Source organism: Anopheles ziemanni, chromosome 2 (assembly GCF_943734765.1).
Source record: "Anopheles ziemanni chromosome 2, idAnoZiCoDA_A2_x.2, whole genome shotgun sequence".
In the NCBI taxonomy this organism is placed as follows: Eukaryota; Metazoa; Arthropoda; class Insecta; order Diptera; family Culicidae; genus Anopheles; species Anopheles ziemanni.
Window position 1 is genome coordinate 11255044 of NC_080705.1, and position 27245 is coordinate 11282288.

At 44.5% G+C, this 27245-nt stretch overlaps 1 protein-coding gene across 1 annotated transcript in view; it reads left to right on the plus strand.

Moving 5' to 3' along the window:
• The window catches only part of LOC131292921 (fibrinogen C domain-containing protein 1-A-like), a 60669-nt gene extending 41831 nt beyond the window's left edge, over positions 1-18838 (plus strand). The window contains exons 2-3 of the mRNA XM_058321021.1: positions 15395-15964; positions 17996-18838. Of these exons, the coding sequence (XP_058177004.1) occupies positions 15395-15964; positions 17996-18838 (1413 nt within the window). The remainder of the gene's footprint in view (positions 1-15394; positions 15965-17995) is intronic.
• Positions 18839-27245: the final 8407 nt, after the last annotated feature.

Below are 27245 nucleotides of genomic sequence, written 5' to 3' on the forward strand. Positions count from 1 at the left end.
GCGTCCTCCCGAAATCTGACAAATGAATGAGGTGTTTCGGTTTTAATTTACATTTATTCGTCCAATCCTCGACCGTCCTCGAGGTGGTGCATCTTTCCGTTTTTGCGCACGGAGAATGAAAACTGGGATTTTCCGCACAAAAAAACTAGCATCCTTCCGTTCCGATGCGAGCATCCTTGCGCCACGGATGCAGATGATGCTGTTTGGCGTGCGAGAGGTTTCGTCATTCTCGGTGCTTTCGTCAGCGTCAGCGTTCGTCAGCCACGGCCATGGCGTAAACGGTTGGGCCCGCAGTTTGCGTTGCAGTGTTCGGCGAAAGAATTTGATTTTTTGCTTGCATCTCCGTCAGCGTGGCTGAGAGTCCTTGTGAAACTCCTGTGCAACTAGTGCACCGTTCGCTGGCGAACGATGCGTTCCGGGACGAACGAGCACTGACCGAGATGGTTGCTCTCATGTCCATCATCATCACCATCATCTACGCGTTTGGCTGACATTGCACTTGTGCAATGACACTACATAGTAAACAACCGCAAGGCCTCTCATCACCGACATCGTTCGTCGTTCAGCGACGCATAATCGGCGGAACTACGGTGCGAACGAACGGCATCCGCTTTGTGGCTTTGGCAAATGCTGGGGGAAAACACTTTGTGGAAAGAGATCGAGAACGGAAATGTGCAAAAGTGCGCCCTATGGAAGTAAGTCCCGTTGTTGGACGTTGCTTTTGGTAGACGTTCGTGAGTATATCAAGTGAACAGGCTCATAAAGTCATCGAATCATTCTTAATTTACACCGGCAAGATTCCGAAATCTCGAAGGGGTCGCTTGGCATGCGTTCAAAAAGAGTTGTAAAATTAGTTAAAAAACTTTATACTATTCAATAAGTTAGATAATTGGAAGCTTTAATTTTCGAAAACATGATGATTAGTTCAACAATCGGTTAATGTATTCTATTTTTAAGAATACATGCAATTATGTAAACTTTAATAAAAAGCTTCAATTCAAGGATAAATATTAAACAAGACAATTAAGATCAATAATAAATTACTGTTCCCTACAGTAAACAAATAATTCGATAAATCAATACTAGAAAAATGATCAACTAATGATCTTGGTGAACACAACTTACTTCAACTCAGAACCTTCAAAGCATTCTCGTGTAAATCGTTGCTTACTTTCCCACCAATGTGGGTGTAATGTAAATGTAATTGAAAGCTAAAAACAAATGCACCGCAATTAATCAACCATAATATATTGAAAATTCATATTTCATGCATCGTACTCCTATCTGCGTGGATGGTTCCTGTGTAGAGTCAAGACAGGTAAAATTCGGATTTTTAAGAAATTTAATGCAAGGAAAAAAGAAGAAACACTTTGGTTCACATGAACATCACTCTTTTCGTGAGGATTTATTTTTGGAAAGTCGAAAACAAAGACAATTAAGGAAAAACTCTGTTGCACCTTCCCCGAACGTATGTTCGTTTCTGCAAACAATTTGTAATATTCATGAAAACGCGGACCGAAAAATTTGAATAACGCCTTTGAACATTCGATCATTTGTTGCCCCCTTTGCTTATGCTCTCCCTGTGTGCACGTGTGAACGCCTTCTCGACCCGGGACTCGTTCATCACCAGACAAGGTGTGTATGGTTTCCTTTCCCCCCAGTCCACCCGTCCCGTCCCCGGCCAGCGCTTGGCCGCCATTTGCAACCAATCCGCCTGCGCCAAGCAGTCAAACCATCGTCAGCGCGCCTCGCCATCATGCGCCACGCTTCGATCGTGGCCACCAATCATACACCAAACCTGATGCGCCCCCTCGGGTGCGTCGCAGGAAGCACCTGGGAGGGAGGGCGAGAGGAAGAAGGGGAAAGAAAACAGCGACAAAGCGGGGCCGGCCGATATTAACAGCCACGGAGTTATGATAAATTAAAAGTTTTCAATCAAATAGAGCGCGAACGAGCGAGAAAGAAGGACAAGCAGACAAAAAGGGCACGAGGGCCGGTGTGGCGGGAAGCTTGAGAAAGCGGAGGAAGGTGAGGCAAGGAATCTTCCTTTCAGACCCGTTTCGCTGACCGATCACCGCGAGCCCGAGATGGGCAATTCCCTCTCGCCGGGAAGAGGGAGAGCACCAAAGATGGTCGTTGAGGACGGAGGAGTCAAGAAAAATGGCTGACTGATGAAACGAACCGAACGGGCCGATAGCGGGCCAACCCGCCGACCCGGGCCGGCCTCTCGGTTCGTTCCTTGGTGGCCTGGGGGAGAGGGGAGGTAAACCGGCAGACCAAAGATTATGAAAATACACGACGACCGACATTTTAATTTACGAGCATCAGTAATCGGACTCCTTCAATTTCAGTTCGTTTGCGTCACCCCGTCTCGACCGTCCATCGCTTTCGGGCTCGGAGCTGCGGAGCTTTCGAGGTTTGTCATAAATCGACGTCGCGAGAGATTTTTCCCGACCCCTCAGCGCGTCGCCCTGGCCGCGGTTTCCCACTCCCCGAAGCGCGCGCGCAACCACACACTTCTGTCATGTTTTGAGCTTTCGTGAGACCGTGGCCGCTCCGTGCCGTGACGATGGTAGCGCTGAACGTCGCCGCCATTAGCCACCGGCGTCACACCACCGGAAAGCTATGCTGCGCTGTTATGCTCCGGGCCCCGGGATTGGCATGGCGGACATCGCACCGCCCGACGGTCCCGATCGCCATTTGATCATCTCACCGACACACCGTGATGGTCGGAACGGACGGGCGGAACGGTGGCGGACGCGACGGACGGATGCGACGAAACGCGAACGAAGGCAAGAAGAGAAAAGACGATCGCTTCCCGCTGGGCGATGAATGGCCATTTGGAAAGCTGATACGGTTATAATTATCTCGCTCGAGTTCAGTGGGCCTTCAGCGTCTCGTCGTGGTTTGGTTCGGGACGGGACGGAAACGCGGTCGCTAAGCGGTAAACGCGCTGCAGTTTGGCCTTTGATTGAGATCTCAGTGAGGCCGGATCAACTAATGATTGCGTGCACTTATTTCGTGCTTCCGAAACTCACCGGATTCCGGTGCGCCGTGCGTGCAAACATACAAATGGGTTTCCCCAAAAACGGGAGGTGAAACTGGAGAAGCGACGATCGATGATGAATGTAAGGATAACCTGTATCGAGGGAGCAATGACTTCATTCTATCAATTAAAATATCTTATGCATACTTTTCATACGCCGCAAAGAATAAAACGGATATATTCTTAAAACTAGTACAAGTTGGCAAAAGATACTTACAGATATTTATTTTCGAGTGTATTTTATTTCTCTTTAAAGGCAAATGAAGGGAAAAATTCATGGAAATCATTAATCTTCTTCTTTTCTTCTTCTTGGCGTAACGACCTCTTGGTCATGCCTGTTCGTTAAGGGCTTACGAGACTTGTTTCCCTGTTGTACGTGGATAGTCAGTCCTCTCGTACAGGGGAGGGTCCGGTCCCGGTTGGGATTCGAACCCACGCCGTCGAGGTGTTGAGCCCCGGCGCTCATGGGCAGATTTTTCTAACCGGCGCTACCGCTCGGCTGTCGCGGACCCCCCGCGGAAATCATTAATTTGTTTGTTAAATTGTTCATTTAATTGTATTTGAAAGGATATCACGTACAAATTATTTATTTAACGCTTTATTGATCGTTAAACCTAACAACTTTAACCAATTTTAAAGCTTCCCATAATCGAGATGAAATTCGGAAGCTTTGTCTTTTACTCAAAAGTATTTTACCGCTCATTGTTCATTTTGCATCCAATGTATTTTATTTATCACTCAGATCACTATTTCGTCAGCAAAATAAATCCTTCGAGTTAGTTCAAATTTGTCTGCCAATATCTGCAATAAAACTATCTAATTTAAATAACTCGTTAATCACTTGTTCATCGTCACTATCACTTTCGCTTCGGCAGAAAAGTACTCTTAAAATTGTAATTTGTGACTTCCCGCTCCACAGGGCATCGTTCTCCCATCGTTCGATCGATCAGACACTGATGCAGGGCGCAATTTATTATTTTACTTCATTTCCGACCCAGTCACAAAGCTAGTCGCCTCCTTCCCACCCTTTTCGCTTCGAAACTGACCAATCAATACCCCGTGACCGTTCTTTGAAGTGCACATGCACATGAAGTGTGTCAAGTTGGGTAACATTTTCCAGAAAAGATTTCCTTTGCGGACGGATGTCGCCCCGACGCCGATGGAAGGGGGAAAAATATGTGACGCACACACGCTCGGACACACGTAAACTTTAGTGAAATATATTTTCCCAGTGTCCTTGCAGTGCCGCAGAGTGGTCAGGCTAGGTTTAGGATGGAGACGATGGGCCCCGGAGCCGGCTGCGCCAGTGTGCAAAGTGTCGTTTCATGATCACCTTCACTCAATCTAGCAATCCCCGAAGGGTGGTGGAGGCTGCTGCAGGCGGTACTCCGGTACATGAAAGCTCAATATTCTCACCCTCCACCCCTGTGCCCTGACCTCCGCCCGAAGCTGCTTAGGGCTGACCAACGCCAAGGCAAAGTCATCGTGCCAAGTCTCAGTGGTCGGTCCACTGGGCTGTCAAGTGACAATGTGACAGCCTGTAACGGTCGGACATGTGGGAGATTTTGATGCAGCTGGTCATTTTTACCTCCCCCGGTCAGTCCCGGGCGGCCGACGGATATATACAGACTCCTTGCACGGCTTCTCAAGTGCACACACGGATTCGAAGGAATAAGCGGGAAAGTATTACAAAATTATCAATCTCCCCGTTGTGTGCCATATGCTCAATCTTTTCCCTCCTTTTACCGTTGGTTTCCATTTGCCTCCGTTTTGGTTTAGAACCGAAATGACAAGACCGTTCTCAAGAGGGTTGAGGGAACGTTGACATTTTATGGAAAGAAAACATAGATTTATTTTCTCAATTGTGTAGGGTGGAACTGCGTTCCATCTTTTGTTAATGTTCTGAAGCGAATTTGATTTGCAAGTTATGTTTTTAATTCTATAAAAATGTAGCAAAACTTTTGTTGAAAAAAATAATTTTTGAACAAAATGTACCTTAAGTTACTTTAGTTATTTCATTCGCATTCTGATCTACTTTAACCATGCCATCTGTCCGTTAAAGTGCTTCACTTTGAAATACCTTTGAAGAACTGTGTCTACCCTCCTTTACCACGTGCGCCAGCGTAATTGAAAACATAAAAATCCGTCATGTTCAACACGGTCGATCGAATGTTGGAAAATTAAATTTTTCCCATATTAACTGCGACAGACGTATAGAAACTTCCCGTCATTAGTTAGCGCTTGACGGGCCGCCCACACTACCCACCCAACCTCACCTCGGTCTATTGGTCCCTCGGCCAAGTCAGTTCTTCACCTGCACGTCACCGTAACCGAGCAGTCAATCAAAAATGTTTTCCCCTTTCCTCCCCCCCACGGCCACCTCACCCACCCCCAAGGAAACTTTTCCGACGGGTGCAGGAAAGAAATGTTTCGAACGGTTCGGTGGAAAAAGTTCCAATCCTAGGGCTGAGGGAGGGAAAAAGAACCATTCCACGGGTAAAAGGAGGTAGTGAAAGTGTTTGGTTTCCACGGATCTCGTGCCATTATCGACCACGTTCAGCGTGCGGCGCGGTGTCAAAGTTGCTGGCGCTGCCGTGCATTCGGAGCCGGGTTTTGGCCGGTAGTTGGCGTGGATGTGAAGGCATGTGCAGTACCACCACATCACATCACGGCGAATGGCACGATGCCTGCCAAAGTGGGTGCCTGCCAAGACGAACTTTCGCGTGCTGCTGCACCGGTCGAGGGGGAGGGGGAGGAAAGGGTCGAGTTGTAATTGTAAGGCGGTGCGGGCCGTGACAGGTTTTGGGAAGGCAAACTTTGAGCCAACGGATCTGCCACTGACACATGGAACTGTCCCGAACAGGGCGCGCTGTCACGTTGCCCGTCAGATGGAGCTTTTTTCCCCCCTGGCCACGTTTGGTACGCTTTTCCACCCCCCCTACCCCTTATGTTAGATGTCACGACGCGCCGTTCGTCAGTCAGTCGGTGTTCGGTGGGAAAATAGTGTGTCCTTTTCACGATCGTCGCTCGACAAATAGCTGTTTGAGTGCGCGTGCATCCATCAAACTCCATTCGGGAAACCTTTGCAAACGCCAGGTGCTGGATGGGGGGGCTTTCCATTGCATTGCCATTTTATTTTGTAAAACCCAGTACAAGGCAGCTTTTATGCATCTATCAACCACTCAACAAGCACTCGGTAGAGCGAAATCTAACGTAAGGAAAATTCCCCAAAGCAGCCACCAAGGAAATAAACTCCTCAAAGGGCACTTTATCCACGGAAAAATCGAGAAATCGTACATCAGTACATCGAAGAGTGAATCCCCGCGGGCTGTTACGAGACATGCCCTACGAGAACGCTGACAAGTATATCATTATGCAACGTGTACAGCGGTGCGCGATGGCACGACGGAACAATGATATAGTGGTATGTAATGTTAACAGATTTCATTCGCATTTTCATAAATTAATGCACGCTGTCTCGCTCGGTGGCGTTGCAGTTTTGGAGGGTGAAAGAGGCGTGCTTTGAATATGCCTCTGGTAATGGTGGTTTTTTTCGAAGGTCAGGAAGGGAGGGAGGATGGGAGCATGCAGTGGAGATCGGCTAATCTTCATTCGAGCATGCATTTCAAAATGGCAAGATGACAGCATTTAGTGGAGTTTCGTTTTCGAAAAAATGACCAACAACGTGAGAAGATTTTATCAGAGGTATATTAAAGAATTTATAATGAAAGTCATTTATATGAAATAAAAAAATATTCTATAATATGATTTATTTAGAATTATAATGCATCTGAACTTCGATTAACATAAGAAAGTTCATACGGTACATAATTTCAAGAGCAAAAATTTATTTATTTTGAATAGAATCTTCTTTTTGTAGAATTTTTATAATTTTCATAATAAATATTATTTGTATCTAATACGAACGTGGGCTGGCTTTTATGAAATTTATTTTTTCACTCACAAAAATCACTTATTTTAAACGTTGTTGTCAGTAATTTAACCCTCTTTCACATCGATACTTAATTTACTGCTTCGTGTTGATCTGTCTTCGCATTCTGGGCTTTCATTACACAGTGGCACACACACACACACCTACAAGCTCCCAATGCCTGCGAGAAACGGCAGCTACTACTGCACTTTTCCCATCCCGCTTGGCGCATCAAGGGTGAAGGGGTGGGCGGCGAACCAAACACTCCACTCATGCAACCATGACCGACACATTTCGCATTTCTGACCTAAGACCCGACCCGCCGTCGACTGACCCGAGCGAAAATGAGCCTCCGCGGTCCATGCGACCCTTTCCCCCCGACTGCCCCACGGAAAGCCCGACGGCGACGATGTATCCGTTGTAGCGAACTTTGACAGAATCATAAAATATCTGGATATACATTTCATGAATTATCATAATTATATTTTAATAACATAATTTATGTCATACAGTGTACTGTTGTTCTGTTTTGTTTAAAATTTATTATTTTCCACTTTTGCTGTTCTTCTGCGGAACATGTTCATGCTGCCACCCCGCCCCGAACCCGCTCGCCGACGCCGCATCACACGCGTGGGGCCGCGCTTTTAAACACTGGCCCTGGCGATGATGGTACGTTTTTGATACCTTGCCCACTGCCACGGTGTGTGCCAGGCCAGCAGCGCTTGTCGGTTGGTTGATCAGCAGCACCAACTCCCCTCCCGCCGCCCTTCTCGCGTGTCAACACCAACGCATCTCGTGCTTTCTGCGCCCGCAGGAAGGGTTGCGCCAGAAGCGCGGAATTTATGCTGACGCCTGCGAGGAGGAGGGCCACGGGAAGCGCGGTGGTAGGGCATTTTGCAGTTCATATTTACTTTTATTTCATGTCATGTGAAAAGGTCTCCGGTTTGGCTGACGATTTGAATATTCACTTCAAGAGTCGTTGCTGTTTTTTTTTTTTCGTCCATTCGTTTACTCCACCAAAAACCCACCGTGCAACCTTTTCGTCTTTTGTTGCCGTTTGATAAATTTATCCTTCTTTCGCATGCGAATGAAAGCCAACGTATGTATGTGTATATGTATGTGTGTTTCAGTGGAAACCCGCGGTCAACTTTCACGCTGCAGGGATTATGCTGCGTATTTATTCTCGGCCAACCGTCGCGATGTCGAGTGCCAATATTATTTTTCTGCCCCGCGCGCCGTCTTTTAAAAACCCACCGAACCGAGGGGTGACTATCGATTACGATACGACGAGGGCGATAACGAGACAGATGACAATGTCAAGACGATATCTTGACGATAGGGCTACTTTCCTGGAACGACGATAGGGCTACTTTCCTGGAACTCTGCTCCGCCGATGACACCGACCGGCTTGGGTTGGAGAATTTACTTTTTATGGCGGATGAAGAATTTAATCTTCGGCCCTTTAGCATTTGCTGGTCCGATCGGGAAGCCGTTTATGTAAATACGGAAAATTTGTTATGCTCCCTCCTTGGCAGGCAGATATAATCGGATTGATTGACGTGTGGGATGGGATGGAAGGAGCGTAAAATGTTGTTTCATGTTTTTCACCATCAAAAACGTGGTCAATTGTTTCAACGATATTTTTATTGGTAAAAGTAGAAAATATGATAGTCAAATACTTTTATTGATTAAAACAAGAAAACTCATCATCATTAAAACAAGAAAAAGTTAATAATTAAATTTAAAATAGAAATAAAGTAGGTCATCATTACAAGAAGAGCTCAAACATCAGAGAAAATTTATCAAATTAAACATTTTTATGGGAAAAGTGAATGATGGTATCTTTTACAAAAAAGCTGCAAATGGTTTTTGTAAGAGTAACATACATTCTCCTTAAATTTTAACGACTTTAAAAAATAATAATTTGGACAGTTTTGGTCGACATAATAATTTTAACTTATACACTTACCAATAGCATAAACGTTGTCCATTGGCGAACATTGCCGTGGCACCTAATCCATTTGCAGTCAAAGTGTCTCAAGTGCATTCAATTAGAGCTCCATCGCCAACAGACACACCGGATCGTGGACCAATGCCGGATGGAAGGACGACCAGAATCGCCAATCTTTTCAATCCATTCCTTCCCGAGGGAAACCCCCATGGTTTGAGCTTCCCGATTCCCGATGGAGAACCGGTCGAGTGACACCCGAACAAGATGTTCCCGTGGCATGCGACGCAATGGATAAAGGACGTCTGATCGTCGGCCGGCTTCTCCAATGGTTCAGGATTTTGTGAACGTTGTAGGTGGATAAGATATCGCTGGGACGAGAGCTCTGGTGCATCATGCGACGATCCTTTCACCATGGCCGGTGCGACGTGAAGATGGAATCGATTCCATTCACCTTCCCTCTGCCGAATGAATTCATGCACCGACGCCGTTCGTACCATTCCGTTTCCATTTCGATGTCACCGGAGTAACTTCTTGTGCTTTCATTCGGGAGGCTGTTTTGCTAAATGACAAAAACTATTAGCCCGCACACAACACCGTTTATCAATTATCAAATTGTTATTATCGCTCAGCAGGATTAAGGAACAATACTCGCTTCGAGCTGTGCCTTCTTCGATTGGTAGATGGTCTCTATCGACTGTCGTCTTAATTCGTCACAGCCTACTGACTCTACCCTTCGATCAAAAGTGAATCCTGGCACTTGCATCCATTTGCATACACTTGATTGTTGTCTTTCCAGGCGCATACTCAAAGAAACCTTCGACCAAGAAGAAGAAGAAACACGCCCTCGGGCCAGGAAGTTCCCATTTAATCCAAGAATCTTATCCTCCGTAATCCGAAGAATCTGTAAATTGGTCCGAATTGGACAAGGAAAAGCTGTTATCACTCTCGGCCGAGCGTTGGAAGCGCATGTTTCCCATTGTTATGACTATTCCGTACGTGTGTGTAGTATGTGGCCGAAATTAGGCATTGTTTATTTTTCCACTCTCGAGCAACCCCCCCACCGGCCCCATCGGCCCCGGTAATAAAGTTTCGAGTTCGGTTCCGCAAGACGGATATTGGAGGCTCAATATTTTGGCAGCCATTTCCTTCACCACGTCCGAAAACGGACCCGAAAGTGTCACGTTTCATTTGCATACGTAGATTTAAGCACTTGCCGGGTTTTTAATGTGTTTGTATGTGTGTGTGTGTGTGTGCAAGCATTTCTAGTGGGATAATTTTTCTTCCTTTTTTTTTTAATTCCATTTTCTTTTTTTCGATTTGCATGCCGCAGGGTCCTTCGCTACGAATCGGGACAGGTTCCGTTCAATGGATACCTCTCGGAAAAATCTATACATCTTCCCGTTTTCCCCGATCCGATCCACGCCTGTCCACGGTGATGTCCCTGTACAAAGAATGGTGGAGCAAGGGGGGGGGGGGGGGGGGGGGGATTGGTATTTGAAATTTCGGTATCAGAACTCTAGGCCGAGGATTATCCACTCGGTATGTTTCGAGATTATCGATGCCTCTCACTTCAGAATAGCGTTCATTGTCGTGTCGTGTGCAGTTTTTCTTTTTTTACCATTTGCTAGGGAATATATTTTTTCCGATTTTCTCGGACCTTCCTACGGGCCAACGTCCTTGCTTTCCCCCCCCCCCCAAAGGACTTCAAGGACCGAGGCGAGGATGTTCCCTTTCGCAATCGGTACGAACGGATTGGGAAATGGGGGACGCCAAAGGAAACGTACACTTCACCGTACTGACAGGGCGGTTTGACCGGGTTGGAAAAGCGGGGATAGAAAAATCGTCAGACGACGAAAGAAGAAGAAAAAAACACACACACACCCGAGATTGAAAGCAAAATATCTGCACCGGGCAAGCATTCCAAAATGTGAGACGAAAAAGGAAGGACACACATCGACATGCCTCAGACATGGACATATCAAGCGTCTCACGAGCGAAGACAAGCGGTAGGCGATCCAAGGGGAAAGGTGGAAGCCGCCGTGACATGGCCACGGCCAGTATCTCACAGCTCCGTCCCACTTCCCCCTCTCCGTTCCGTTTGGTTTCAATATGGAAATCCAAGTGATTGAGGAAGTCGCCGCCGCTGTCCCTCAGAGTGGTCGGGTTTTGTGCTTGTGGGTTGATTTTCCTTGATCAACGACCGAACTGAGGAGAGAGAGAGATACAAAAAAAAACAAACCTTCCCCGTACGGTGGAGGGTGTCACGAAAGGACCAGAGAACACAATAAGGACATCGCGGAGTTGATGAAAGGACCACAAGCAAAGAATATGCATGTGTAGCCGGCCGAAGCGTCGGGTGAGCGGAGTCGGAGCGAGTTCATCTAAATATTTCAACATATTCAATTGTTTGTTTTGTCGTTCGGAAATCTATTTCGTACGGAGGCTTCCGGCACTTGCGTTCGGTTGGAATCGGCAGGGAAAAGTACGTTCGGTTGTTTTTTTGTTTTCCAGTGTTGTTTTTTCTCCGTGCTCGAGTTCTTTGTCTTTCCGTTTCATCTGCCAGCTGCCATACGCTGAGCTATGTTTCTCCCCGTATGCGCTTGATTTCGCCATCATGCTGAAGGACATCAGATGTCCTGTTTTTTTTTTTGTTTGGTTCCGGGTGGGGGGGTGTGAGAATGGGTGGCGGCATGTTTCAGGCAAGAGCACGCCCGAACAGACGGACGACGGAAAGTAGCAAATAACGTCAATATGGGAACATTTTTGCATACATACAAGCAAATCAAATCAGGCATCTTTGGAGATTTTTAATAGCTGATTCATACAACCGTTTGAGGGTTTTCGTTTATGTAAACAATTCAAATTAACATTCATTTGAATAAAAACTATATCGGATGGAGAGGAAGGGTAATGAACGGAGTCTTATCGGATTTTTATATTGATAGATTAAATTGAAAATTTTTACAAATGGAATTTATTTGACTTACGAAAATTAGTTTCTCGATATACTAAGACCTGAAAACAAGGAAGTTACAAAGTGAATTTCTCGCAATTTCGGATGAATTCGATAATGTTTCAAAACTAAAATATCTTTCTTTACTTGAATCGATTTTTCCATATTTTTTTTTTAACATAAACCAAATCATTGCTGCTTTTAAATCAGACTTTTCCTTTCTTTTTTCAGGTACTGTCCCAAGTCATGATTCATTGATGTTGCTAACCGTTCCCCTATGCAAGGTAAGGTACACCGATTTGGATAATGCTTCGTGCCCAGGAGCGTTATTTTCCGTTACCAAACGTTACCTTGCGTCTGGCATCTCCGTGACAAAGAAAACTCCATGCATCAACCGAATTGATCATATTAATTCGAACATTTATTCTAAGAACAATTGCACAACATTCGACTAATGCGTTTGGTTGGAGGACGCCCGAGGCTCTGTGGCGCGTGAACGGGGCCTTTTTTCTTTGAGGACCAACGATGGGTAATATCAATATCAAAGGCAGTGCACCCTCGGCCAATGCTCGCCGTTGTTGGTGGTACAACCCACGGGAACACAACACCGGAACAGGACGATAAGATTGGTTCTATTAGGGAATGTCATTTGCATGCATGCCATCTCCGCCATCTCCACGGATGATGCCAATGTTGATGATGATGATGATGATGCCGATGATGATGAGGCTAGCGATGATCCTCGTGCCGAGCAAACTGGCCAACAATCTATTGTTGGCCACCCTTTTCCCCCCCCGACTCGCTCCGACTCTCTCTTCCATCGGGCAATCAATTTTCCTTTTTCCATCAAGTGTTTTCCACGGGACACGGAAACGGCCAGGACTCGGGTTCGTCAGCGCATCGGTTGTGCACTTTCCGGCCGAATGGACCGGCACCCTATGCTTCTATGCTCGTACCGTTCCAGTAGTTTCACCGTGTTGGTGATTCATATTCATTTCAGCCTCGATGCTTCGTTTGGCCGATGGCCGGTATGATCGGATGTGAAGCCTGCTGGAAAAGTAGCCCCGATCCGAGGGCGGGAGGTGGCAACTGCTAATGGAGCGCCAGAGCAAGCCCGGTCAAGAAAAGCCTTAATCGATCTCGGAAAACCTCCGGCCTCCGGAGTGCCATCGTAGCTTGATTCAATGTCTCCTAATGGTTTCAGGTGAGAGATCAAATGCGGCACTCGGCTTCGTTCGAGGGAAGAAGGAAGGCTGTAGGGCGGTACAGTCACACGTCAAATCACTCAAAGTCGATAAAAATTTAAACGCCCCAATACACATCAAGTTCACTCGGAAGGAGGGAGCCCACCTCTTTTGCAGTAGCATGCAATAATCAATCCGGTATAATCATAAAAGATGTTGCTTCTTCCATGCGAACGGACGGTGTGGCCTTTATCCTACAGCGCAGGAGGGCTGGCATGGAAATGTGGGGGGGAAATGCAATCTGATTGTTTTCATATGCAAGGAATATCCCCTTTATTTGCCTACATCGGCATCACATGCACACGACCCAGGGTGCTCTGCGTAATCCTGGGCTAAAGTTTATCAAAGGGATACGAATTCCATTTTGATTTGTTTCGTGTTCGTTGTCGGTTTGGAACGAAACGCCTGGTCCTGTCTATGCAGAGAACCTCTGTCAAAGGGGTTGTGACTTCTACTGTCCACGTTTATAACTCATTAATTCGATACGGCACAGGCTAACTGAATCGGTCGGTGCGTATGAGGTGAAATGTGGCTTTAAATTGTACCAATTTGTTTTGCGGGAATTGTCATAATTTTTTTTCATGTATCTTGCAATTGTTTTATACGTTGCTGATGTAGTCGTATTTTCTTGATAAGTGTGTTTCTTTTTTAATTAAGTTTTACTAAGTGTTTTCCCTTGTTTTTGTTCATGATCACAAAATGTGTAGAGGAAATAACCATCCGCTTTCTTATCATTACTGCAGTAAATAATAAATTCCAGATTTTGTTTGGATGAGTAACACTTTTGTGAACGAAATAAATAAAACAAAAGTTACGGATAGGAAACGAACCCACGACGGAGAGAAATAAAGCGTAAACTTCACATCACAAAAGACTTATATTCAATTGCTGTTCCCTATGCTAAGAAATTAAATGTACACAGATACGACTATTTTTGTGATCGATTCGCGAGTCGGATTGCGCACTAATGACACAAAGTAAACTTTTTTAAACACCAGTAAAATGGCAGCTAAAAATTAGGTCTGACTGCCGCAAGTGTTGGTTCGCGAATGACTTAATTTTTGTTTATTAGTTTATATTCCTCTTGGAAGTGCCAGCGCAGTCTGCTTGATAACGTTTGCCGGTCGATCGTCAGCTTCCCGATCTTCGTCAGCTTCGTCGAGCCTCTTCCAAGATTATTATATAGTGGCGGTAAGTGGCAAGTGGAAAGTAAGCAGGCAAGTGGCCAGTAGCCATTCGCATTGAAGCAAGCCCTTGCTGAAAACACAAGTAGACAGTAAGTTATGCATTTTGTTGTACTGTTGATTTAATCTTCAACTAATAGGAAGATCGATTACACAATCAAATAAATCCCCGAATAGACTTGCTACTTGATAGATCATGATGCATCCGGGTTAGGTACACTTACACTTGCCACTTACCACTAACAAATCAGATTTAACTGGAAATAAAAGAAGAGCGTAAATATAATCTCATCAAAGAAAAAAAAAACAAATAAACCGTTCGTCGAGTAGGAATCTGAAGTTGGGAAAAGCCGTACGAGTTAAAGTTCTCGGATTTAAACCGCTCGGTTTGTGAAATGAGCTGATTAGTTTGTTTCATGGAAACTGTTGGCTGATGTTTGTAACATCCTCACGTGTGAAACAATAATCTCTTATGGGACATCCTTTAAGAAATGCTTTTGCTAAATCAAGTTTCGTTTGTGTTTGATCAGTATTGACGATAACTCGCGATTCTGAGAACGTTCCTAGATCTTTCTTTGCCTATTTAAACCAAACGAATGCACATCAGCCTCAATTGCCTTTCATCATTCGTTCTGATCGTGTGGTCAAGTGCATTTTAAAGCCATGAATACTTGCGGTTATATATTGGTGCTGTGTTTTGCTGTTGTGTTACCCGGCCGGTCCGCAAGGACTATAGATTTTTTTGAGATAGAGCTTCTAAGAAAGCTGGATTTCTTGCAAGAGCAACTGGAAGAGGTTGAGCAAACTATGATGACAACTATGGAGAGTTCGCTGGAGGTAAACTTATAAAAGTAAAGTAAATATCAGGAGGTTACGACGAAGTATTTTTCTTTAAGGAAATGGAACATCGCCTCCTCGAGAAGCTAACTAACCAAGAAAATAATATAAACAAAAAGATGGAGTCCAAAATGTATAGCATGGAAAACTCTTTAAAGAAGGTGAGGAAAGATACAGTAGTGGCGTGTGCTTATATTGGAATGCAAGCTGATTATATTTAGTGAAATCAATGATTATCTCTTTTGTAGATTGTGGAGGCATCCAAAGAGAACACACGGACCGAACTGGAGGAATTGAAGAATCATATGATGCCCAAGCTGAACCACATTCAGGAAACGACGGAAACTGAGCTCAAGAAACTAGGAGAGAGCATGAAAACTCTTATCCAGTTCACAGATTCGGTACGAAATACTAGTATCCAAAGCAAAGTTAATACACCGTCGCTTAACATGACGCATCCGGTGAGTTCATGTCGCCAAGCTCTCAAGGTGTCAGGGAAATACATGTTAAAAATTGAGGAGAATGTCGAACCATTCGAGGTCTTTTGTGAGCAAAATAAGTTCGAAGGTGGCTGGATTGTAATCCAGCATAGATATGACGGTTCGGTCGACTTTTATAGGAATTGGACGGAGTACCGCAACGGATTTGGAACTTTAGATGGTGAATTCTGGCTTGGGCTAGAATACGTGCATCAAATTACGAAAAGTCGACGGTATGAGCTGCTGGTGGAAATTCAAGATTTCCAAGGAAACTACGGATACTCTAGGTTCAACAGGTTTGAGATCGGCAGCGAATTTGAGCTGTACGAATTGAAGAGTGTAGTAGCATACTCAGGGACAGCAGAAGATGCGTTGTATTTCGCAACGAATAACAAATTTAGCACATTCGATCGAGATAATGACGAATCGCGTAGAGGGAATTGCGCTAAGGAATATCACGGAGCCTGGTGGTACAGGAACTGCCACCGTTCCAATTTGAACGGTCGTTATGAGAACGCCACTGATGCTAGTGCGATGAATTGGTTCCATTTCAAACAAGACATGCGTGGTTTGTCTTACTCGAGAATGATGATTCGGGAATTCACCCCATAAGCATGAAGCGACCAACTCAACAATTAAGGTCTAGAAAAGTTGTGACATTTAAAACGTTTTCCATACTTTATTATACTTTTCCAATAAAACGCATTCGGGTTTAAAAAGAACAAGTAGTTTAATTTTATAATCTACAAATGCATGAGGAGGGGCTTCAGCGTTCCTGCGTGCTCTGCGTAATCCTGGGCCAAAGGGATACGAATTCCATTTTGATTTGTTTCGTGTTCATTGTCGGTTTGAAATGAAACGCCTAGCACTGTTTCTGCACATAACCTCTGTCAAAGGGGTTGTGACTTCTACTGTCCACATTTATAACTCATTAATTCGATACGGCACAGGCTAACTGAATCGGTCGGTGCGTATGAGGTGTAATGTGGCTTTAAATTGTACCAGTTTGTTTTGCGGGAATTGTCCTAACTTTCTTTTCATGTATCTTGCAATTGTTTTATACGTTCTTGATAAGTGTTTTTTTTTCTCAATTAAATGTAGTAAGTGTTATCTCTTGTTTTTGGTAAAAATTAGGTCTGCTTGCCGCAAGTGTTGCTTCGCGAATGACTTAATTTTTGTTTATTAGTTTATATTCCTCTTGGAAGTGCCAGCGCAGTCTGCTTGATTACGTTTGTCGGTCGATCGTCAGCTTCCCGATCTTCGTCAGCTTCGTCGATCATATTGCTTCCAAGATTATTATATAGTGGCGGTAAGTGGCAAGTGGAAAGTAAGCAGGCAAGTGGCCAGTAGCCATTCGCATTGGAGCAAGCCCTTGCTGAAAACACAAGTAGACAGTAAGTTATGAATTTTGTTGTACTGTTGATTTAATCTTCAATTAATAAGAAGATCGATTACACAATCAAATAAATCCCCGAATAGATTTGCTACTTGATAGATCATGATGCACCCGGGTTAGGTACAGTTACACTTGCCACTTACCACGTGCGAATCAGACTTAACTGGAAACAAAGGAAAAGGTTAAACATAATCTTATCAAACAAAAAACAAACAAATAAACCGTTTGTCGAGTAGGAATCTGAAGTTGGGAAAAGCCGTACGAGATAACGTTCTCGGATTTAGATCGTTCGGTTTGTGAAATGGGCTGATTAGTTTGTTTCGCGGAAACTGTAATCTGATGTTTGTAACATCCTCGCGTGTGAAACAATAATCACTTATGGGACACTTTTCAAGAAATGTATCAATGTTGACGATAACTCGCGATTCTGAGATCGTTCCTAGATCTTTCTTGCCTATTTAAACCAAACGAATGCACATCAGCCTCAGTTGCCTTTCATCATTCGTTCTGATCGTGTGGTCAAGTGTACAATATTTTAAAGCCATGAATACTTGCGGTTATATATTGGTGCTGTGTTTTGCTGTTGTGTTACCCGGCCGGTCCGCAATGTCTATAGATTTTTTTGAGATAAAGCTTCTGACAAAGCTGGATCTCTTGCAAGAGCAACTGGAAGAGGTAGAGCAAACTATGATGACAACTATGGAGAGATCGCTGAAGGTAAGCTTATATCCTCAACAAAAGTTAAGTAAATATTAGGAGGTTACGAAGAAATATTTTTCTTTAAGGAAATGGAACATCGCCTCCTCGAGAAGCTAACTAACCATGAAAATAATATAAACGAAAAGATGGAGTCAAAAATGTGTAGCATGGAAAACTCTTTAAAGAAGGTGAAGAAAGATACAGTGGTGGTGTGTGCTAATATTGGCATGCAAACTGATCGTATTTAGTGAAATCAATGATTGCCTCTTTTGTAGATTGTGGAGGCATCCAAAGAGAGCACACGAACCGAACTGGAGGAATTGAAGAATCATATGATGCCCAAGCTGAACCACATTCAGGAAACGACGCAAAATGAGCTCAAGAACATAGGAGAGAGCATGAAAACTCTGATCCAGTTCACAGATTCGGTACGAAATATTAGTGAACAAAGCAAATTTATTACACAGTTGCGTAACATGATGCATCCGGTGAGTTCATGTCGCCAAGCTCTCAAAGTGTCAGGGAAATACATGTTAAAAATTGAGGAGAATGTCGAACCATTCGAGGTCTTTTGTGAGCAAAATAAGTTCGAAGGTGGCTGGATTGTAATCCAGCATAGATATGACGGTTCGGTCAACTTTTATAGGAATTGGACGGAGTACCAAAACGGATTTGGAGCTTTAGATGGTGAATTCTGGCTTGGGCTAGAATACGTGCATCAAATTACGAAAAATCGACCGCATGAACTGCTGGTGGAAATTCAAGATTTCCATGGAAATTACGGATACGCTAAGTACGGGCAGTTTGAGCTTGGTAGCGAATCGGAGAAGTACATGTTAAAGAAGTTAGGTACATACTCAGGGACAGCAGGAGATTCGATAAAATGGAACGAAGATGAAATGTTTAGCACATTCGATCGCGACAATGACGGAGATAGCACGAATTGTGCTGAGGAGCGACACGGGGCCTGGTGGTACTTTCGCTGCACCTCTTCCAATTTGAACGGGCGTTATCAGAACGTAACGAATGATGAAAGTGCGATAGAATGGTGGCACTTTAAAAATGACTCTCGTGGTATGTCTTACTCGAGAATGATGATTCGGGAAGTCACCCCATAAGCATGAAGCGACCAACTCAACAATTAAGGTATTGAAAAGTTGTGACATTTAAAACGTTTTCCACACTTTATTATTCTTTTCCAATTAAACGCATTCGGACTAAAAAAGAACATGTAGTTTAATTGTACAATATACAGATGTATCCGTTCGGTAATTCACGCCGGCGAAGAGAAGCCTCAGCGATCCTGGGTCAATTTTCTTACGCTCGTTACGAACCCCCAAGTATGGAGTATGGATCTTATGAATGTCGAATCTTTTGTTTTCGGTTCAAATAACTCTCTTGCTACGATACCTATCGTGTTTATTTCATATATTTTATTTCAGATTGAGTGAAATGCTATTTTACTTTACAGCTTTGTATGTAGTATTTAAGAATTCATAACAAAAATTTAAAACTCTTTTGTAACTTTGCAATTCTGAAATCTTAAATCTTCCTTAAGTTGTTCACCGCATCTCAAGTTCTGTACGCTCTTTGTTTCCCCAACTTGGAAGAGATTCGCTTCCATCGAAACCAGTTCCCGTAATGGGCCACAGCAGAATGGCCCGAACCGGAGCATCGATTTAATTTTATATTTTGTTCATCTATGTAATGCACTCTCCTTCTTCCGGTGAGCAGCGTCTTATTTCTTCTCGCTTCTTGTCGCATCAAAAGTTGCTCAAAACTATCACTCTATCTGTCGGGAAAATTCTGCAACTGACCATTCCCTGCTGCCCTACATTTCCATCACCCAACTCCCCCCCGCCACAACAAGAAGCGGCTGACGTCCGAACTCAAGATCAGATCCATCACAAATGTGCACGAACCGTGATGGGTGTGCACAACTTCCCTTCCCATCCCCTGGAAAACTCTTCGAACCCTTTATCCCCACCACGGAAGTGGCCGTTGCCCGTCAACCCTGCAGTTCTACGTGTGTGGGTGTGTTTGCTGCTAAAACCCATCAGTCACTCATTCCGAGGTCCAGTCGAAAGCTCGCCCGCCCCCACCAGTTCGCCCACCCCCCAAACGTGGCTGGCAGGAGAGACTTTTTCCAAGGAGCAACCGAACAATCTTTCTTGCTGGCCGCTTCGGTTCGGCTTTGGTGCAGCCGGTTGCGAAACTCGAGGAAGCAAGTTGAACCGAGCACGACGTGGACAAGTCGGTCCTGAGTGAAAACCCCACTCACTTGTCAGACGTCTCTCTATTGTCACGATGGACAATGATGTTGGATGAGACTTAATTAAATTTTCCATTGGAGTTTTCCCCGTTTCCCGGCGTTGCCCCGCGGTGCGGTCCGTCCCTGGCCCTCCGGCTGCCGAGCGGATCTTCTTGTCGGTTGCGCCAGCTGACGAACCACGATGCTCCTCCGGGCGTCCGGACCCGAGGGATTCCTTCAACCAGTCTGTGAGTTGTTTCTTCGAAGCCGTGGCCTGACATTCATCTCCTCTCGCTCCAACACAGCAGCCTCACCACTCCTTTGGTTGGTCATCCTTTTTGTCAACCCCTTCCTACCAAGGATCTTCCCCCTTCTGGAAGGATGATGACTTTTTTCTCTCTTCTATTGCATTCACTTGCATTCTTGCTCCTTTTTTTAGTTCAACGAATACTTCGAGTTAGCCAATTTCTTTTTGTCCCATTTTATCTGTTCCCCTTGGTCGACTGTGTCTTTGGCACAACTATGATGACGAACGTGACGCTTTATCCCGTCAATTATACTAATCTGAAATGATATCGATCAACATCGAAGGACAGTTTTTGGGATTGATACTCGAGTTTAGTTTCAAATATCTTAATTTTTAGTTTTTCCTCGTGTTTTCCAAAATATAAATTATATTAATGGGCCTTATCCATTCATTCGTTGGTGACAATGAACTAGTTTCCCCAAATCGATAAATATTTGTCCTTGAAATTCTTAAGCTCACCAACATAACCATTCCACTTCCGCCCAACAACCCAGCAATGTCATCTGGAATGTCTCCGTCTGCGCAATGTGGATCGTTTCGCTTCCCCTGACCTCGTTTACTGCGGTGTCATTATAAATCTTTAATTGATGCTGTCATTAGAGAAAAGCAAAGACAAGATGAACCTGTGGGGTGGAAAATGGAATAGGGAAAAAAAAATACTGCTCGTCAATTAAGCAGCCTTCAATCGCTAGATAGCCTTACCATCCTAGCATGTGAAGTTCTGCTAGCCTTTGCGGGCGTTGACAGTTCGGAATTCTTAATCAAAAGCAAATTAATTATCCTCTACAATTGAACTAATTATCCTTTTAGCGTCCAGTAGGGTCACGTTTTATTAGGTTGTTTTTGTGATCTATTTTAGAACGTTAATCAGACGTGTGAAATTTTTTAATCGTTTTGTGATGTAATATTAACAGGTTAAATTTTTGTTTAAAAAACATTTCTCTTGCTGAATAATTTGTTTGCGCCAAGTAACAAAATGGGCGAAAACGAAGGAACGTCTTAACCTGCAGTGCAGCGAATGCACCGGCCGGTTCGGCTTTATCGGGCGCCCTCGTGGTCAATAATGTGGCCACGCAACTTCGCAACAAATCTTCGCTGTCACCGAGCCCGATTAGCCGAACCGCGGGGGCATACATTATCATTATCGTATATTCGAAAATTTTATTGATAAATAATTCTCCCGGGTGCGGGTCAGGCCACGGGTATTTTTTTCCACTGTTTTTTTCGTGGTGGTTTCGTCCAAGTGCTGACTAACATCGTGACGCGGACACCTTGCGAGACGGACACGGCTCTCACGCTGCGCTCTCTGAAGCCAGTGGAGTTGCGTTTAGTGCAAACTTCTTAAGCCTTCGTGTTTGCCTTTGTCCCTGTCGGCTGTCCGGCTCACTGACGTGCCGCTAAGCGAGTTGGGCCCACTGGGACAGGACACGTCAGTGACAATCCATTTCCGCTCGCTTCCACCAAAAACAGCCAAACATTCTTCCGTTGGCTTCATTCTGGCGCGCTAACGCTTTCTTTCCGTCTTCCTCTTGTCGCTTTAATGAAGTCGAATAAATTTCAGTCAATTTCTTTTTACTCTCCGCGAATTATAAATTTTAAAAGCTCCGCTTGTTTGTCATTGGTCAATTAGCATATAGTGTGCGCATTTCGGGATGCGATAAAGCTCGCAGGGTTGCGGGACCTGCATGCATGCATGTGACCGCCGAATGCATGATGCCGCCTATCACTTGCGTCGGCGATTGCGTCGATTACCGCCATCGCACTTGTCCGGGTCTCGAGAATGGAATGCGTCTGATTTCGGATGGCATCAGGTTGGCGTGTTTGCAAATTTGTTTGCCTTTTTTCTCCATTTGTTGCGCTTTGTGCACGCTCGATGGCATCATTTCGGTTCGTTCTCACCGACGCCTTCCTTTTGTCCTTTTTTTCACACCCTTTCGGCGGGAAAGGAAGACGCAATCACCGTTCGGGAATGCCCAGCAAATGACGGTGGAATGACGGCTGGGGCTCGCTGGGGTGGCAGTTATTGATTTATACTAATTTAATGCAATATTAACGATGCCGAAATTAAAGCCGTTTAGCTGAAGCTTTCGTTCAGGCCCAGCGGGTGCAAGTGTCGATGCGTAAAGCTTTCTTGCAATTGCATTTATGAAGTCGGAGCCAATGAAAGGCGGCACATAAACACTTGCTTTTCAAGGTTTAATGGGAGAGGTGCTGTGTTGCAGTTTTATTTCGGGGCGATGAGTTTAACATTTTAACCTCTTCGATTGTCACTCGGGTCGTGTTAAAAGAATAAATCATATTGCATGTTGCCAATTTTACAATACAATGAATATTATTTTATTTTTGCCCAGTCATCAAAAAAGAGTATTATGCTAATACAATTTTTTAAATATTGGTGGACTGCACAAAAGTACAAACATAAATCCTTTTTGTCCCTTTACTGAGCGGCTCATTGTGCCAACATCCACTGCCGTTCATATGACGTCGGTATGTAGCACACGTATTAATTTTCATTGAGATTTCACATTTCCAATTATTTCTTCTCATTGTGTTCGGGCGTTTGTGACAATGGTGTCGAGAAAACTCGATAATACGTGGACAGGCTAGGCTCCGGCTAGATAACGGAATGTTTTTAATGAAATAAAAGGAAATAGCGCAGGACGAGATACCTCAAGAAGAGATAATGAAGGGAGGTAGACAAGGAAGCCAAAAGAGTCGAGGAGAGGATAGGCGAGATGGAGACGAATGAATGAAAAATAAAAAGGTATTATTCGTCTGGGTGATGAAGTGAAGCCGGGCTTGTGGATCGATTTTTACCTGGTGATGATAGATTTTTCAATATCCTTTAACAAACTTATAACATACATCGCTCGGAAATAAATCTCTATAAACTCGGTCACTGTTTGAAAATATCGTTTGAAAACGAAACTTATGTATAATACACAAAAATGTAGCAACATTCGAACAAAAATATCTTAATTTTCTATGTCTATTTTGTATTTTGTCAACGAAAAGAATGCTGAATGAGACATTTTTTGTGATATATTATCATTAAATTGATCGTTTCTAGTTCTCTTTCAGTCGAGCGAAAATAAACTCGTCCCTCAATATTCCGACATCATAATTTATTCCCCAAGTTGATCCTGCCGAGCTCGGAAAACGTCCAGACCAATACTTTCCGCAACAGACGATACGAGCTGGTGACACTGGATGGGAACGATGTCGTTTCTTGCCGCTTCGAGATGAAATGAAAAGATCCAAAACTACTCTCCAACCATCCAATCCATCCATCGGAACCATCGGAATCATCCATCTAGCCATCTATAGCCAAGAAAACGGAGTTCCGTGTCTCAAAAGTTTTCGCCCAGGGTTTGACAATCGATTGATGGCTGTCGCGTTGCTATTTTATTCGCAATCGCACCCACTTCCCCCCCCCCCCCCTCCCGCCGGGTGGGAAAGCACAGGATGGATGGATTTGTCTGCGAGTTTGATATGTTCGCCCCTACGTCATGTTTTGGCTACGTGATATAAGAATGCTTCGGCCAGAAACGTCGTGTGTGTGTGACACGATTGAGATGAAGCGCCGTTCGCCTGGAGTAGGACGGGGAAAGACATAGCACAAGGTAGGGGTTTTCAATAAATTTTCCCTTCAAGCACAACTTGCATCGAACCGCCGGTCCTGCAATCGACCGAGCGAGACCGATTATGGAGGGAATCAAACGAATCCATTGTTCTTTCGCTCACCTTCTTCGGCGGGGCCAATTTGCGAGACTGAGAGATAGCGAAGCGGTGGAGCTGCTGCTTGTTCCTCGACCGCATCCCCGGTGCTTAAATGTCCTCGTACTCAAACACCAACACCACAGGCTCGGTTCGAGCGCATGGTCAAAAGGACGAGATAGTAGACACGTAAAATAAGTTCTAGTTCCATCCCGTGCCGAATGAATTCTATCTTAAAATATATACCGTTGAAATCGTATGGCCCGTGTGTGTGTGTTTAAGGGGGGGAGAACCCAAGGACATCGTTGGAGCCGGAGCTTCGGACCCGGATCGCTTGGACGGTCAAATCCTTCCAATCCTTCAGCGGACCTCGGGCGACATCCAGGCACTCAAAGCCGATCGTCGTTGATTTGCTCTGGCTAACTCCTTCCGCCTACGGTAGGTCCTTCTTTTTCGTCCTTCTGCTTCATCCGTTATCTTCCGGCCGCCTATCCTGGCCACCGCTTGCCACCCACCCTTTGGGACCCTTTTCATCCGTTGCATCGGCCACGCCGTGTGGAGTTCATTCGGATTCGTGGCAGTTCGTTCCCGGGCGTCCTCGATTTCGATTGACATCGTCCTTCTGCTTCTGACGATAGCGGTGATGTGTCCGCTCTGTCGTCCTAGTTCCCTCGCCCTCCCCCATCTCCCAGCGTCTGACGACGATTCTCTGTGTCCCCTGGCCGTGTGAGAGTGTGCAGATGAGTGTACTAGCCCGCCCGCTCCACCGATGGCCACCACCACCCCGACCGCTCTGCAATCAAGATGGACAGATGAATTTTCTTCCTGGGTACATCTATTTATTTCTCGTACGTGTGTATCGAAACTTTGCTGTGAACAATTCTTTTCCCTCGGCCGTGCTTTTTTTTATTTTCTTTTATATTTCTCCCTTTCCCTCCATCAGGCGATGTTTGTCTCTGGCGGAATGGAGTTTGACTGTCGGTGGCGAAGAAGGTCCGAAACTGTGCCGTGGACGGCGATAGAGTTAGAGAAGATGATTTCCACTTCTTACTTCCCGGGAGAGAAATGCTGCTTCCCAGCCCTTTGCTCTCCCCCTCTTGCGTCGGGCTCTACTGAACCGAGAAAATATGCGATTGGTTGAGGATTTCAATTGGAAACTGTTCCGTTCGGTATGGTTTTTGGGCGCCAAGGGGAAAATGCGATGCGGAGGCTGCCCTGATTTATAGGTTGATTGTGCCTTACGAAGGATTTGCGGTGTCTGATCTTTCGGTGATCGAAACCCGCCGTAATTTGGGTTGTGTTACGATATTTAGAGACTAATCGAACCACGCTGGAGGTAAACGGAAAGCAACATGGATTTTAGGAATTTGGATGATGTCATATTATTTTTTGGATGCATTTTCCCTATCTCAATTTTTTTAATGTCCAAATTAATCAGCCCTATGTAAAATAAAAAACAATCTCATAAACCGTTAGCTAATCATAAAATGAACCTAACATGTAAGTTGTTACTCACTCAAGGATCACTCTACAAAAATGAATAATTGTGCGCAAATTCAGCATACTGCTATTTTCGCAGATTTTGACTTGAAAAGTTGAAAAGTCCAGCACCGAAAACTTAACCAGTTTTTCATCGACTAGCAGACTTTCGTCTCACCTTTTCTATATATCTTTTGTCAACCAAACTTCAACCATTAAAACATTGGTTAGCAACTCACTGGTGCAACCAAAAGAGGAACTATCTTTCCTTATCAATCTTTGCAAATTATCCGCTATTTTATTCAATGAATATGCATTTGAGTGTACTAAACACTTGGCTCCAAATGACTCGGACTCCCTTCCGATCCAAAATATTTACACATGCACGCACGCACGCTCAACGAGTTCCCTGATGGGTGTGTTTTCGGGGGTGAATGTAATGAATATGTAAATAACTAGGAGGCACTAAAACGTGGTAAACTCTTCGCTGAAGCCGAACAGCAAGTACGGGGGAATGAAAGTCCTACCGTATCGCGGTGTCATGTGTCCTTCGCTCCAATCTATCGAGGTGACATTTGCGCCAAAGACAACCGTCACACGCGAGTAACCTCCCGGGCCTCGTCTAATCGTTTCGACTACCAAATATACATAAAGCCACGTTCGCCCATCAGTTAAACAACTTAAATGCTGCACCCCCAAAGGATTAGCAGCACTGCAGCATTATTCTAATCTAAGGACTTGGGTACGCCACCGTTTTTCCTTTCTCTTTTCTTGTGCAAAGGATGCTGATGAAGAGGAATGTATCGCGTAAGAAACTCATTATTTTTTATGTGCACTCGTAAAAATAAACGACTGAAAATCCTTTTCTCTATCTATTTTGGAAATGAATGCGAGGGGAGTTCGATGAGATAAATATGATTTGTTGTTATGTAGCGATCAGCGCCGTCGGAGTAAACGTAAAAACTCGCGGAGTTTGTCAGCAAAACTGGGCAATACTTTCATGACAAAGGGTACTTTTTCGATAGCAAACAAAGAGCATAAACTTTGATGAACATGAAGTTGAAAAACGAGCATAGTTGACTGCTGAAGCAGATCTGTCAGGATGCATCGTTCAAAACATTGACAGATGAGACACCAGCCGGTCCTTCCATTGGTCAGTTGTGGAAAACGGATGGAACGGCATGAACAATCGAGCGACATCGTCTGACGAGACAGATGACTATGCAAATGCCAGTGATGATCATCACGATGATGTGGATGGTTACGGTGTGATGATATTGATACTGGCGGGACAGATCGATCGGGAACAGAAACAGTGGAGAAAAAACCGGAAAAAACCATCCTTTGTCAAGCTGGCGAACTGAGGAATCGTTCAAAAGCAACAACAAACTTACCAACGACACTCTACAAGACATCTTAATGTCATTGTCAAGGCTTTGACGAATGTGATGCCAAGGTTCATTCGTTTCCATTAGAATTTTTGATGATAATCATTGATAGTCATTGTCGATCAAAATGAAGTTCGTTAATTATAATATATTATCACGTCTAGATGATGTGTTTCTAGGAGGACCTTCTTAGGGTGATAAGTGTATTCTTTTTCAATATTTCGTTAAAGAAAACTTTCAAATTCAAATTCGAAAAGGTTATGAGAATTGGTTCGACGACATCAATATCTCTTAGCATCCTGCGCCCCCATTTGTGTCAATGCAACGCTCCATTTCCAACGTACAGTGTAACCCTTCCGTTAAGGTTTATCTGTCTTCAAAAA